At 40.7% G+C, this 16297-nt stretch overlaps 1 protein-coding gene across 1 annotated transcript in view; it reads left to right on the top strand.

Moving 5' to 3' along the window:
* The first annotated feature begins 14595 nt into the window (after positions 1-14595).
* LOC125291670 (C-type mannose receptor 2-like) overlaps positions 14596-16297 on the top strand; it is a 19837-nt gene continuing 18135 nt past the window's right edge. Inside the window, exon 1 of the mRNA XM_048238491.1 lies at positions 14596-14805. Within this exon, the coding sequence (XP_048094448.1) occupies positions 14596-14805 (210 nt within the window). The remainder of the gene's footprint in view (positions 14806-16297) is intronic.

The raw sequence follows: 16297 nt of genomic DNA, 5'->3' as shown, positions 1-16297 counted from the left end.
TGCACTGTGCTGTTCTTCCTAGGCTTTTCTTATTACAGTGCATGAAAATGCACTGTGCTGTTCTTCCTAATTTTTATTAGAGTGCATGAAAATGCACTCTATTGTTATCCGAAATTATTCTTGTACTATTATTACAGTGCATGAAAATGCACTGTAACTGTTCTTCCTAGGCTTTATTACAGTGCATGAAAATGCACTGTACTGTTCTTCCTAGGCTTCTTCTTATTACAGTGCATGAAAAACTGTACTGTTCTGCTTTCCATTTTTATTACGGTGCATGAAAATGCACTGTGCTGTTCTTCCTAGGCTTCTTCTTATTACGCAAGTGCATGAAAATGCACTGTACTGTTCTTCCTAGGCTTTATTCTTCTGATTCTTTATTCTTCTTCCTAACGCGACTTTTAATGCAGCTTTAACCGCTTAACGTAGAAACTTCATTCAAACTATATTCGAGGGTCTTACTTAGGACATGGGTGCTATGTATTTTTTCAGCTTTTGTAACTTTATACTTTTTTTAAACTATTATTAAAAAAAAACTAATCAAAATTTCACCATTGACTTAACATTATGATTATGACATCACAATGCGGCCGCTAAAAAGCAATTAGAATCCCATGGCGGGTGTTCGGGCCACCTGGATCAACTGCCAGTCTCAGGCTTTTAAGCTTATAAGACTACACATCCTGTTCAACTGCTTCCTCTGCCAAAAAAAACTGTTTCAAAATAAAAGTCCTCACTACAATAGGCCTTTATCACGGAGCCCACGGGCAGCTGAAGCAGGGCTGTTCAATTTCCTGTTGGCAGGCAAACCACAGGTGTTCCTAAAAACGATTTAACGAGGCCCTCTGGTTGAAGTAACTGTGGCGAATCTGACACTTAATTAGAAACACCTGTGGTCACACAGGAACAGGGCTGTTCACTTCCTACTTCCCTGCGCGGATAAAGGCCTATATTTCACTGTTTAACCTTTTCACCCTTTTAAACTACTGAACTGTTTAACTGTTCAGCCATTGTAACTGTTACTTATCCTCAACTATGACTCCTACCCACTGTAGCTAGTTAGCATGAGCAAGATGTTAGCATTTCAAGATTTTTTAGCAAAACTGTTAAAATTATTAGTTAAGTTAGCTAAGTAACATGGTTAGATAGTTCAAGATGCTAATTAGCATAGTTAGCATAATTGCTAAAAAATTATTAGGTTACCTAAAATGGTGGAAGATGCTAGCATGTTAACATATAGTTAACATAGTTAGCATAACTGCTAAAATGATTAGTTAAAGTTAGCTAAGCAACATGGTTAATATAGTTAGCACGCTAGTTAGCATTTTTTAGAAAAACTGCTAAAAAATTTAGCTAAGTTAATTAAGTAACATGGTTTAAGATAGTTGGCTTGTTTAAATCTGCCATAGCATAACTTTTAAAAAATGATTAGCTAGGTTAGCTAAGTAACATGGTTAACGATGAAGTTAAGATGTTAACATGCTAGTTAAAATAGTTAGCATACCTTCTAAAAATGATTAGCTAAGTTAAGCTAAATCACATAGTACATATTTAACATGTTAGCAGATGCTAGTTAACATAGTTAAAGATAACTACTAAAAAAATGAAAACATTAGCCAAGTTAAGTAACTTGCTTTACATTATTATCTTTTGATAACATAGTTAGCATAACTGCTAGCAAACATTAGAGCCGCTTCCAACTGTCGGTTATCGTCAGAATTATCTCTACCTAAATAATTTAACCATTTAAATTATCCACCTATTTAACCATTCAATCATTCCAACTATAATGAAAACCTTATCTACCAAACAAATCATTTAACTATATAAACTATCCACCTATTTAACTGTTCAGTCATTCCAACTATATTAACCTCATCTACCTAGCAATAATATGGTTTGTTTTTACTCTGTATGATATTTTACATCATATTTTTTGCATTTTCATGCACTGTATTTCCTTCAGGAAATGCTTTTTCTAGTCTTCTTCTTCTTCTTCTAACGCACTTAATGCAGCTTCAACCGCTTAACATTAGAAACTTCATTCAAATGTAGTTCAACTTTTGTAACTTTTATACTTTTTTAAACTATTAATTAAAAAATTAATCAAAAAATTCCCCATTGACTTAACATTGGCGATTATGACATCACAATGCGGCCGTTAAGCAAATTAGAATCCTATGGCAGGTGTTCCGCCAATCTGGATCAACTGCCAGTCTCAGGCTTTAAGCATACAGTGGGTCCCCGTTAAGTTTGGACGGTTCCTTCATGAATCACGATTTTCTCAGCAGAAATGGCACAAACCGCAGTTGACACAAACAACCACAAGGTGTCTTGGGCGCCACTTTTTTGATGACTGACTTACTGCTTCCATGACGCCATGTAGATGCAATTGTTGTAAAATGGTGCAGCTCCTTTAAGAAAGCACCGTGCAGGGATGGAGAGAGAAAGGGGATAGGGCCTACAGTATGTGTTAGAACTTACGTGGAAAAAAAGTGCGTTGTTGAGACTGGGCGAGTCATATTCAAATAATGCAAAAAAAAAATTATCCTCATTCATTGCAACAAACATGCCTGCTTTGCCGGCGTTCAAAAAAATATATCAAAGCACCTTTTTAGTTTTGTATCTAATTTTTTTAAACAGCTGGACAAATGATTTAGCCTAATTGATTATATAACCTGTACACCAACAATTGTTGAACATTTACCTGTACAGAAGGTACATTGACAGTAGCCCAGCCTAACAGCATGTTGTAGGCCTTACTGCAGAAATTTCATAAATTACAACATAACATGCTCTATAACGCCAACGTTCAAGCGGTATTAACTAAAACGATAAAAAACAACAAGAGGGTTGAGTCTGAATGACACTGAGTTTTAGACACTGAGTTTTTGTAGTTAAGAAATATTTTAAATATAAAAAAATGGTCATTCTTCAATCTCCTTCACTGACGCCCTATGGAAAGGCTTAACGCCCCAAAACAACCATCAATGATCATCAAATTTCTTCACATTGCTCCTCATAACCATCTATAAAAAGTGTTTTCTTTTCTTTTTGAGCACATCCTAATCCCAGGACATAACGCGACTGGACCTTATAATAGGCTCGAGATATAATAATTCCAAAGGGGCAGATAGGGGCCACTGCACTTAAAACTAAAAGATGAAACTTTCCGAACTTTGAAATTAAGTGATCAGTGATCTGGCCTCGGGTGAACAAAGCTTTTCAAGTTGAACAGGCTATTAAAACTATTTATGCATTCCATGTCACAGGAGAGACTGGCTCTCCCTTCTATGAAAAGATTTAGTTACCCGCAAACTGCCTATGATTTCATTGCTGAGTTCGCGGCAAAAAAGAAAAATTTTTTTTTTTTCCTGAGTCAAGGATATGGCAGTCAGTGTCATTTATTTGTCCAATGTTAGCCTATAGATACAGACCAGTACATCTTATCAATAGTTTGAATGTGGGTGTGTGTTTCTGCTCATTGACAAATACCGCTCAGCACAATGATTCATGCCCAATTAATTCCCCCGTTAAAGTGTTCTCCGCCTTGTTACACTATTTGGTTTCGCGATGTGGCCTATGATAAACACCATATGGCAAAATATGTGACTCAGCTAATGTTATAGGCTATACAATTGAATTTCCTCTTAAAGGCAAGCTGGTGTAGCTTATTAGACTAGGCTACTATTAAAATACACCGACGGTAGCCTTGCTATGTGTAAAGTAAGCTATCGCATGATTTCATGCACGTAAGTGAAAAAAAGGGCCTTGCATCTGTCAAAAGTTAAGCACAGGGCCCTCGCATCCCCTTCAAATGCCCCTGCAGCTCCTCCCAAGACAGCGAGGAAAAAAAGTTAAAATATCGATAAACCGGAAAAAGTTGACAGGTTTGTTTCGGTCAGTGATTATTTGTGAAATTGTGCAAACGACAGCCTTTTCAAGGCATTTATGAAAGGAGTGGTAGCATGCAAGCTCCCAAATTGACCCAGTAGCCTAAGGCATCAATAAATTGTTGGGACTGGGAGGGTCATCGTTTTTTTTCTCAATCACTTTGAGGTCATAGAAAAAAATTCTTGCTGGCGAGGAGGAGTCTTTTTTTGACTAACGCCCCAAAACCTCCGTAGCCCCTAATTAAATAAATAACTAACAGTCCCTAATTGATTAATAGCCTAGGCCTACACCAGCAATTGTTGAACATTGACCTGTACAGGACATTGACAGTAGCCCAGCCTAACAAGCAAATGTTGCAAAATACATCAAAAAGATGCAATTAATCAGAAATAAATAATGTAATCTGCATGCTTTTATTTAACAAACTGCAAGCAACAAAGCATTGAGTTAAGCTGTAAAGGCCAAACCCAAAAGCAAAGCCTATCTGTTAAGGCAGTTAGATAGGCTATATAACGAGCTGTGTGCCTGGAAAGACGATAGATGGCTGGCTCTGGTCATCCCATACCCTCCCCCACTTCCTGTAGCCTACTATTATGAAGGCCTGTAGCCTAAAACCCACTTCTGTTACTTTTGTGGACATTAAACTTTTTCACGTTAAGCCCCCTCCCCCCATCCCCTCTTTCACAAGCAGTGGGGAGCCGCCAAGCAAAAAAGTAACACTTTTGGTAGACAAAGGAGGGTTCTCAGCTTCAATCGCTTGGCCACAACCGTTGCAACCAGGCCAGGACGAATATTTTAGAGGGCGGCCGATTGCAGCTCAGATGTCTTCTTAATTTTCTTTATTCTTTTAGTAAAGGTGCAGAACATTATTAAACTTTGACTAACATTTTCTCATGTGTCGATGTTTTTTAATTAACGAACATCGAAACGTTAGTCAAAGTTTAATAATGTTCTGCACCTTTACTAAAGAATAAAGAAAATTAAGAAGACATCTAATTCCTACGCCTCCTTCTCTAACACTTTTTTTGGCTTTGCCAAATATTTCTAAAATCATTTGAGTTCACTAGTCACATGTTTTAACAAGCAACACTATTGAACTAATAACAGACATGTGTCGAAAATTAACTTTATTTTCCATCATCGGAGAAATAACATATGCAGAGTCTAACCAAGGTCAATCTTGCCAAAAGCCCTCAAACCTGAAAAAACACATGAGGGCAAAAGTACAAAACTAAACTTCAAATTAACACGCCATATTTTTTTGTATTGCAAATCATTGTAGCCTACAGTTGTAATAACAGTCGCGTGACAGTCATTTTAACTCCCGGATGCGCTCATTATAAAGAACGTTTCGTGTCCCAAAAAACAGCTATCAATTAATCACCAAACGCCTTAAAAAGAAGTATTGCTGGTAGGGCAACACCTTGCAAAAAAATGATAACAATAAGAGGCCTAGGCCTTTATGGCTCTGTTCCTGCCTAGATTCGAACTCAGAACTGCCTGAAAGTTGCAGACCTGTTTCTGGAAATAAGTGCATTAACCCAGTGTTTCTCAAAGTGTGGTCCGGGGACCACTGGTAGGTCCTTGAGCAGGCGTGGTAAATATGATATAGATGAGTTGTTTGCAATATTGAAACCAAATTTGTATGAAACCAAACAGTTCTGCAACACTGTCTATGTAAGATATGCCAGTTTAAATCATATGAATCCTCTGACACAATAAGCAAAGTAGAAAATACAATAAGCAAGTTGGTTCAGTGAGTAGGCCCTATTGTGCTGATATACTGTTGAAGTAGGTTCTAATATATTTTTTTTTTTAGCTAGGTGGTCCATGCATTTTTTTATTGTTAAGTGGTCCTCCATCTGAAAAAGTTTGAGAAACACTGCATTAACCCACTTTCGACCGTCAAGACAACTTATCTCTGCTTCAGGAGTATACTTATTGGGTTAGGACAGTAGCCTACAGGTTGCTGTGGCACAGTCTTGAGTGACCAATTCGTTTTCTTTTGTCATATGAATGCTGTCATTTTGTTAACATACGTTAAGGAGATGCTGTGAGCAAGTCTATATTTCAACCTGGATTAGTGTAGCAAAAAAATGAACTTTCTGGGCAGCATATTTATGTTCTGTTAAAGTGAACTTCTCATGACTACCGACAAAACAGACTGTAAGCTGGCGAAGCTTTTTAAAACATTATTGAGAGACGGACACTGTACAATCAAGAAATCTTGCCACTGAATCCAAAACTATGTTTAACATTATGTACAAGGCTTAAACGCCCTAATATACTCGGCGCACCCACGACCAGTAGCCATAAATGTGACGCCACAAAAGTAACCACTATTTATACTTTCGTAGGTGGTCGTGAACACTAGTTGCAATATTCTCCTAAACAGAGGTGCGTAAGCTGTTGTGAAAGACTAAGATTAACTACTTCACACAGAAGAAGCTGCAGTAAGAAACACCAGTAGCTAGCCTCCTGTGATGGTACTTAGACTTTGGTTGCTGCTATTCACAACTTCCCACCATCATATTATCATGTAGTTTCCAAAGGTGTGTACTGGTAGATAGATAGATAGATAGATAGATAGATGGATATATAGATAGGGTACTTTTAAAATCATCCCAAAAAATTTTAATAATTTAAAACAGTTTAGTTAGCTGGCCTAGCTAATGGCAGCTGGCTGAGTTTGTGGAATTTCCTGAAGTGGAAAGAGATTTTGTTCAGGCCTTAATAGATATCCTTTGTTTGAAAAAATAAATCGTTTCTATTCTTTCCTCTTAATTCCATATGTGTTGCAACTCTCACTGGTAACTTTGTTAACTTATCCAGCAAACTATTAAAAATTCACCGACTGTAACAAAACACTGCAACTTCGGCTTGCCCTCGAACTAGTCCATCTTCCTGTTTCCTCGCCTTTGTCGCCGTCTGAAAAAAAAAATGAGTGGTGCCACTACCGTGCTACCGCGGCCAAAACCTAGCGCCACCAGAGAGATCAACGCCATTTTGATCGCGTCCACATTGTCAGCCACCGGTCGGGCGTCCAGGTGTCTTAGAAGCCATTAGGCTACAGTGGACTAGCATGTTGCGGGGCTGCTAAACACAAGAGAAACGGTCGAAAACTGTTAATCACAGCCCCCTGCTGTCGAATCGCCGCGTCTGGATTCCCGGACCGCGGAACTCCACGAAGCGGACTATGCTGCCCCCAAAGTTGCTGCGGATTTATTTTACATTTCACCATTCACCATGAAGTGTCAATTTTTAACTGGGACCCACTGTACAAAACTGGCCTATTAACCCTTAAAGAGTGCCGTCACCGGTGACGGGAATGTTGGGAAATTTGAGCGTTCTAAAAAAATATCTGGGTTCATTGAATTCAACATAGAATTTTAGAACCTTCAATTGTTATGCGGAAACTAGAGCGTTTCAAAAACCTACACCTTTAAGGGTTAAAGACTACACATTCCTGTTCAACTGCTTCCTCTGCCAAAAAACTGTTTCAAAATAAAAGTCCTCACAACAATATTTCAATTTAAACAATTTAACCCTTCAAACTACTGAACTTTTAACTGTTCAGCCATTGTAACCTGTTACTTATCATCAACTATGACTCCTAACCACCGTAGCTAGTTATGGTTAAGATAGTTAAAGATGTAAATATTGCTAACATTGTTAAGATTTTTAGCAAAAACTGCTAAAAAATGATTTAGCTAAGTTCAGCTAAAGTAAATATGGTTAAAGATAGTTAGCATGCTAACATGTTAGTTAGAATAGTTAGCATGACTACAAACATGATTAGCTAGGTTACTAAGTCACATGTTTTAAGATAGTTAGCATTTTAACATTTGTTAACATGCTAGTTAAGCATAATGAAAGCGGTTAACATTATTATCTTTGTTAACGTAGTTAGCATAACTTCAAGGCCCGACATTAGAGCCATTCCTAACTGTCGGTTAATCGTCAATCATCCACCTAAATAATTTAACCATTTTAAACTATCCACCTATTTAACTGTTTCGTCATTCCAACTATATTAAACCTCATCTATAGCAACCAATATAGTTTGTTTTTTTAATCTGTATGATATTTTTACATCATATTTTTTGCATTTTCATGCTCTGTATTTCCTTCAGGAAATGCTTTTCTAGTTCTTATTCTTCTTCTAAGCACTTAATGCAGCTTCAACCTTTAACGTTGAAACTTCATTCAAACCATGTGCGTGTAGGTCTTTACTAGGAGGACATGGGTTGCTATGTATTTTTCAGCTTTGTAACTTTTTATACTTTTTTAAACTATTAATTAAAAAACTAATCAAAATTTCCCCCATTGACTTAACATTATGATTATGACATCCTGTCTGACGTTAAGCAATTAGAATCTATGGCAGGTGCTACATGGCCACCTGGATCAAACTATAGAATCTCAGGCTTTAAACATACAACCGGCCTATTAAGACTACACATCCTTGTTTCAACCGCTTCCTCTGCCAAAAACTGTTTCAAAATAAAAGTCCTCACTACAATATTTCACTGTTAACCCTCTAGGTTTTCACAGTGACTATAGCTGACAAGATCGGTACTGAATAAAGCGACGCGATTTAGTCAAATAGGGTGTCATATTTCGTTCGACTTCCACTCCACCAGATGGCAGACATGTCATACGTCATCCCGAAGTCGAAAAAGTGCGCCCATTAAACAAAACTTTCTAGCTACAGGCGCATTGAATCAGTGGTGAGGGCTTAATTGCCAGTGTGTGAAACCACTTTGTCAGAGCGATATTGTCAATGTCCATTTAGTATTTGCATTAGAATATCGTCTAATGGCATGAAAAAGTTTACCTGAAATGAAATGTTGGGTCTTCCATGGATTCTGAAGGCGGGAATATCTGCCTTCCAGAAAATGACGGTGATTCATTTAGTGAGGCTTCAGATCGTCCCTGCCTTGCAATGATGCAGCTGGACAAAGTGAGAGTTTACTCCATAGTTTAGCTTACACCAAGCACAAACGCGTTGAATCGTTTGCCCAATGTCACCTGGTGAAATAATGTTTCTTAGTCTTGAGTGTTCATCGAAGTTACAGGGCGATAGTGGTTGTGGCTTAACGAGGCTGGAGGAGGTAGCATAATGGAGGTAGCATAATGTCCATACGCCAGCTTCTGTCTTTATGAACGTGTGCTCTCTCCACAATCGCGGCGACAGTAACGTGGTGGAGCCTTTTGTCTAATGCCACTGGGTATGTTAGACGGTGGAATTCATGCTCATAGGACAGTTGGGGGGGGAACGAGTGGCAGTGTGGGGGGGGTTGCAATGAGAATGACAGTAGGCCTAGTCCTGAAGCCAAATTCTCTCTCCACTCGGCTGCCTTGAGGCAGATTCCATGCTGCTCGTGATGGTGGAGGTGGTGACACTCTCTCCCTCTCTCACACACACACACACACATTAGGTCATGCAAAGTCTATCACAAGATGATGGGAATGTCGGCCCTGTATGGATAGGGATATTCATTATCATTATCTCTACAGCCAAAAGGCCTGCTACATAAAAAAAATGTCAGCCATTTAGTAATGATTTACACACTGTTGATTTGCTATCTACTTCCTGATCATTTTAGGACATACAGTATTAATATGTGTTCCTTTTTGTGTGTTCATGTCCTTGTGATGTGTGTGTCTTTGTCAGCTAAGAAAAAAACAAAAAAAAACATCAACAAAAACAACAAAAAAAGAAAAAAAAAAATACTAACATTGTCTCTTGTCTTGTCTTGTCTTGTCATCTCACTCCTGATCTGTGCTTGTCGCGGGCAAATGAGCTTTTTTGAACTAAACAGGTCTTGTCTACTTGTGTTTTGGGTGTCATCTCAATAATATATATGTTACCCCATACATGGAATCCAAGAGTGCCCACTGTATGTAGTAAATGGAAAAATCTCTACAGCAAAAGGCCAGTCTACCGCTATTATGCATTTGGTTTGTTTCTGCCATTTTATTAGTAATGATTTACACACGTTTGTTCACTACTTACTATTTACCTGAGCATTCAGTATTGTGCAATATAGCATATACAGAAGGTGAAAGGGGACATTTTTGGGGAAAGTGAGTGAATTTTATCATTTCAAACATACAACTTTCGCAGAAATTCTATAATCAAGATGGCCGCCACCATATGGCGTCGTAATAATACCCAAATTAGATATAAACATTTAATCTCTATAAACTTTGGGTCATCTAGCAATATTTCTCTAATTTACAGAAGAGTCTCTATCCTCATCGCTTTAGATATAGCCTTTTGAAATGGAAGATATACAAGTGGTGTCAGTATCATTGCTCATCTTCAAGTGATGGGCTGAAAACGTGAGGTAATCGTGTCTCAAGCTCTGCGGTAACTCTAAGTTTCTCTAAGTAACTCTACACCTCAGTGTAAGATGATGCTGGGGCAGTTCGACTGAATGAGAATGGAGGTGAGCACACCTTTCAGCTCATCTCTCATTGGGCCCATTCTGCACACGAAGCACAGCTGGACCGTCCGTCATCCCCACCACAAAGGACGCTATGCAATTTTTTGTGGGACCACCCCCAGCCGGCCGCCAGACGACGATGATTGGCAGCTGAAGTAAAGCGTGTTACATCAGGCCAGCGAGCAGGGCGGCCGATTCCCTAGAGCCACTTGAATGGGAATAAAAACTCAGCAGGCAGACGGGACAAGTGCTGCTGTTACGGCTCGCCGCCGCCCGCCAGCGTCCGAACAGACGCCAGGGCCTGCTGCTTTTTCGGGCAGGAGGTCGGTGGTGTGGGTGTGTGTGTGTTCAGTGTGAGGTTCTCCCGAGCGGGAGAGAGCGCCAGTAACCGCAAGTAATAAATGGAGCCGAGTACAAGAGTGTCAAGTCAATTGCTTTGTTCTTCTAATTCAATGTGTGTTTCAGTAAACACGCTTGGAATCATCTCTCTCTGTGTGTGTGTGTGTGCATGTGTGTTCGTGCATGGCTACAATGTATTACAGGGCAGTATGGGGGGCAGAGGAGGGGTGGGGGGTATTGGTGGAGGCAGGGCAGGAGGAGAGGGGCTGGGGGGTATTGTGGGGGCAGGAGGGGGGTGGGGCATTGGTGGAGGCAGGGCAGGAGGAGGGGCTGGGGTACAGAGGCAGGGAAGGTGTGTGTCAAGCAAAGTGGAAGAGGCAGCAGGACGAGAGTAGAGAGACAGACAGTTTATTTTTAGTTGCTGAACACAAATAGAGCCAGCAGCCTGGCATGGTTCCGTGGGTCACAAAGAGGGTCGTGTGTGTGTGTGGTTTGTGTGTGTGGTGTGTGTGTGTGTGTGTGCATGTGTGTGGTGTGTCTGGGCACTGAGTCAGTGGGCAGTTCAGGCACCTGGAACCCCAGCCATGCCCCTCTTCACATGCACACACACACACACACACACATACATACACATACACATGCCACCAGCAGACCTACCAAGCTGTGAAAAGCTCCTTTATGTTATCTGCTAGTACCGACCGATCCTTATCCCCTTCTTAAACAGGCTACAGGGCTACAGGCTCTGCATCAATGTTGCTGTTTGTGTGTGTGTGTGTGTGTGTGTGTGTCTGCCCTGTCTGTCTGTATCTGTGCGTGTGAAAGAGGGAAGAGAGAGAGAGAGAGAGTCTGTGTGTGTGTGTGTGTGTGTGTGTGTGTATTTATACAGGCACACACAGATACAAGCACAAATTCATAAGCAGACACACAAACAAACACATGCATCTATTTATTAGCAGTCAGGTACACGTGCGCATGTACACCCACACCCACACACACACACACACACACACACACACACAAATAACTTCAGTGGTGAGGGGAAGGAAGCAGCATGTCATGCGTAACCCAGCTCGCATGCTCTGCAGTGCTTTTTGTGTGTTTTTTTTCCTGTCAGGCGCTGCCAGACCTCCAAGAAACTCATTACAGGAGGAGCGACTGGTTTGCAGGAGCGAGTGAATTTGGTCTGAGTTGAGGAGGGGAGGGGGGGGTCCCTAACTTCCATGTGTTGCTTGTCTCACAAAGCCACCGTTGCAAAATTTCTGAGCCGGTGTGCGGGGAGTGTCGTGTGTGTGCGTGTGTGTGTGTGTGTGTGTGTGTGTGTGTGTGTGTGTGTGTGTGTGTGTGTGTGTGTGTGTGTGTGTAGCAAACGCCACTACACACCTAGCACCAGAAAATCGCTGGCGAAAACGTAAAAGTCGAGCCGTGGCGCGAACAAACCTGCAATGTGTGTGTGTGTGTGTGTGTGTGTGTGTGTGTGTGTGGAGGGCAGACTATGAATGAGAGTGGGCGGTGGCTATAATAATAAAAATAATGTGGAATTTGAGGAAGTTTTGGAGGAGGAGCCCAATCCGCCGTGCGGCTTTTGTCGGTGATAAAACGCTGAGTGAGCAGAGGCCTCCCCCGCCTGCCTGCCCCCTCCGCCTGCCTGCCCACCCCGCTCACCTGCCCACCTACAGAGTCGCTCTGCTATGGACTCAGCAGGAGATCAGAGATTCTCTCGCTTAGCGCAAAAATGTCCCAGATCAGGACCGAGAGAAATGGTGGTGTTATGATGATACTGTTGTCACAGTGTTAGCGCACTGGACAATCAATATTGTTTACGATAACGTATTGATGCATGGCTCTTGTCCAGGCGTGTAATGGATTGGAAAGCCTGTGAGCATTTGTGGTGCCAGTGACCAACACAATCATATGATCTCCCCATACATGAAGGAAGCTGCAAGCTGATTAAAATGACAAATAGTTTAAAAAGTAGCACTTTATCCCATTAGATAAAACTATCATTTATAGCTTCTAATTACCAGTGTTGGACAAGTTACTTCAAAATCAAAATGTATTATGCATTACTTATTACTGTCATTTCAAAAATAATTTATTTACATTATAATATTACTGTCTCTGAATTGTGAACTTTACTACTATTGCACATTACTTTAAAGTTACTTTCTTAAAAATATCTGGAAATATGGATTTGCCATTCTAAGTACAGTTTATACATCAATCATAGTCAGAATTATATTAAAAACCGACAAAATAAAAAGGTCAAAAGTCTAGTAGAATTGTGATATAAATACTAACAACTCTAAGGCCTAGACCTGCTCATTAAAATCAATAGAGAGCCTACTATATTGTAAATCAAATCTTAAAGAAACTGTAAGTAGTTGTGGCTAAAACTGGTACTGCAATCTTTCAAACTACTGTGGGCCGAGTATCCTTCCCTCCTGACTGGCAGAGCTGGCAACAGGATGGCGTACTACTGACTTTGTGATTAGTAGATAGGTGGAGGGTGGCGCATCAGGCCAAACACAACATGACAACATCAACATCAGTTGAGGCTGCAACTCCACTTTTTAAATGACAATATCCTGGCCAGACTACTGTTGTCAGTGATAATTATTTGAAATAACATGATTTCTTATTGTCTGATGACAAATCAGGGCCATTTATGATTAATTGAAAATACATTTCTTACATATGGTTCCTTTAATAGACATATAAGATGGTGGCCTACTACTGACCATTTTTGGTGCCCCACTAGAGTGGTGGTTTTTGAGTGGTGACATTTAAATGATAACTCAAACGTAAAGTAAAATAAAGGCCTGTGTTACAGACCATTGCTGTTTTAAACATTCATGCTGTTTTCTTATAAATGAATTGCACTGTCACTTTAAGAGCATTGATACACGTTCTCATAATGCCTTTTGCCAGCTCTTGTTTCAAGCCTTGTTTTGTTGGAATTACATTGTCTTTAATAATGTAATAATATGCACAATATTAAGTTGTTTTATGCAGCCTTCATTGCTTTGAAGTGATATGCAATAACATATTTAGCCTTCACATTTCGTTTTGCAAATAAAGTGAATTATGAACTAGTATCCACCTAGCTATCTGAATGGATTATTTTTGTCAACTCGGCATATCATGTGCTTCATGTAAATGCTTGGAAAAGCGAATTATTGAAGACCCACCAATTCATTCTAGCACTAAGTGGTGGAAGTTGAAGAACCCAAAAAAGTGTCAAACTTGCATGTACCATGGTGTTATTGGTTACATGTGGGAAGCGGTGGCACTGCCATGCAACACAATCTTTTTTCTGCATTTCTATCCCTTTATTCTCTTTTGATTAATTGTGAATTCAAGTTCACAGCTCAAAAGCTGACATGCATAAGTTTGTGTTTAATCAAGAATAAAAAAAAGATTAGCGTGGCACTGCTTTAGATGACTTCATTAAATGACGTACTTTATTATGCGGGCATAGTGGATGCTGAGTTTAGCACAAAGTGCACTAACTATTATGTTCTTCATATCCTTGTCTCTGGTAATGAAGCTATGTCCATCCATAAATGAGTCCTTTGGCCACAGTCATCTTCAACCAGTATCAGGAGATAACGTTACTATTTTGCACTGGATTTTCACTCTGTTGTGGCGGTGGTGTTAGAACTCATGTATCAAAATATAACACTGCTTTAATTTTTGGTTCAAAATGCATTATGTAGCAGCGTTACTGAAGTTTGTACTAGGTAAAATATTACCCAATTTTTGTAATGCCTTACATTTACCTCGTTACACTTAAACAGCAATATATTACAGTAATTACATTACTTTTTGTAACATTACTCCCAACACTGCTAATTACACACTAATGTTTTGTTGAACATATCCTTTTGAAACGGCGTACATTCCTTATAGAATGACTTCCCTGTGTTCAGTGCTGATGAAAGCTGATGCACTGACGTGCCGGGTCTCAAAAGCCATCTCCCAGGCATTACAAGTCACCTGGCCCGAGGGACGCTGGATCACAGTGGTGTCACAAGTCCACCACGGGACATGCCCCACGGATGAGGATGTGCCAAGACAGTCTCACTCACTCACTGTCACCTCACTCACACTAAGTATACCTGTAAGTAAGTATATATACTCTTTAATCCCGTGAGGAAATTGTCTCTGCATTATCTCAATCCGTGTATTAGTGAACACTCAGCACACAGTGAGGTGTGAAGCACACACTATCTGGCGCAGAGAGCTGCCTGCTACAGCAGCGCCGTAAGGCAGGGTTAGGTGCCTGCTCAAGGGCATCAGCTCCTTAATAATGGCAACCAACTTCCGGTTACAGGTCCGAAGTGCTAAACCAGTAGCCTAGCCACAGCAGCCCTGTCACACACACACACACACACTCATGCCCCTCACCACTCACTCTCACTCTGTCACACTCTCAGTCAGCACTCTCACTCTCACCACACTCGCCTGTCACACTCTCACCTCAGGCACACTTTCACTCTCAGTCATACCTCACTCTCACTCACACCTCACTCTGTCGCTCTCACTCAGTCACACCTCACTCTGTCTCACTCTCAGTCACACCTCACTCTTACCCCTCAGTATGTCTCTCACACTCTGCATCTCACCTCATTACAGTGTCCAGTGCATCTCTGCATCTCACCTCATGAAGCAGTGTCGAGGCTTGTCCAGACGGGTCGACTTGCTGATCCTTGACTAATGATTCACAGACGTGAACATGTCATAAACTGCTGTGACTATGAGAATCTTCCGCTGAAGGCCCATGGGGTGATTGTATGTGTGTGGGGGTGGGGGTTGGTATGCTTCACTCATTTGTGCAGATAATGCAATCCTTGAGGGGTGACGCTTCTACAGAGACGCTGGAGAACCCTCAGGGCCACATCCTGGTGTGCGTACTTGTAACCACACCAACCACAAACACACACACACACACACACATATATACCATACAGTATCGTAGTGTGATCGGAGGATATTGTCCTGTAAAATGATGACCGGGTGAAAAGGCTTCTGCTTGGCTACACTTCAAGTGGGCAGTACACATTTTACTGTCCCCACGTGAGTACTGTCCTTCTGCCCTAGGACACTCATTAATTAGCCTTCTAACAGGCAGTGTGACGGTGAGCTAGCCAAACCATGCCTAGAGGCTACCAGTACACCCTGTCCACCTCGTCCCTTGCCTGTTCATGTGCTATGAAGGATTTTGATAAAAGAAAAGTAAATAAATGACAGTTCAGACTTAAAGAAAGAAAACATGCCGGGGTGAAAATATGACTCATTCTCCTGTTCTTATGTTTTCTCCCGCTTTTGTGTGTGTGTGTGTGTGTGTGTGTGTGTGTTATGGCCCGGTGGCAGAGCGGAGGCAGGAGGATGGGAGGCTGGTACACACACACACAATAATAAATACTGCGCACAGCTTGGCATATTAACTAAGGCTACAGCAATTTTTTTTATTTTTGTTGCAATATTTGCTTAATTCTTTAGTATATTTATTTATTTATCTATCTATCTATTTATTTATTTATCTTTATTTATTTGTGTCAGTCTGAGTTGTAAATACACAGGGTCAGGCAGGGAGGAGGACGGGCAGAGCA

The sequence above is a fragment of the Alosa alosa genome, chromosome 3 (genome assembly GCF_017589495.1).
Source record: "Alosa alosa isolate M-15738 ecotype Scorff River chromosome 3, AALO_Geno_1.1, whole genome shotgun sequence".
Lineage (NCBI taxonomy): Eukaryota > Metazoa > Chordata > Actinopteri > Clupeiformes > Clupeidae > Alosa > Alosa alosa.
This window is presented reverse-complemented; position numbering and strand designations above follow the sequence as displayed.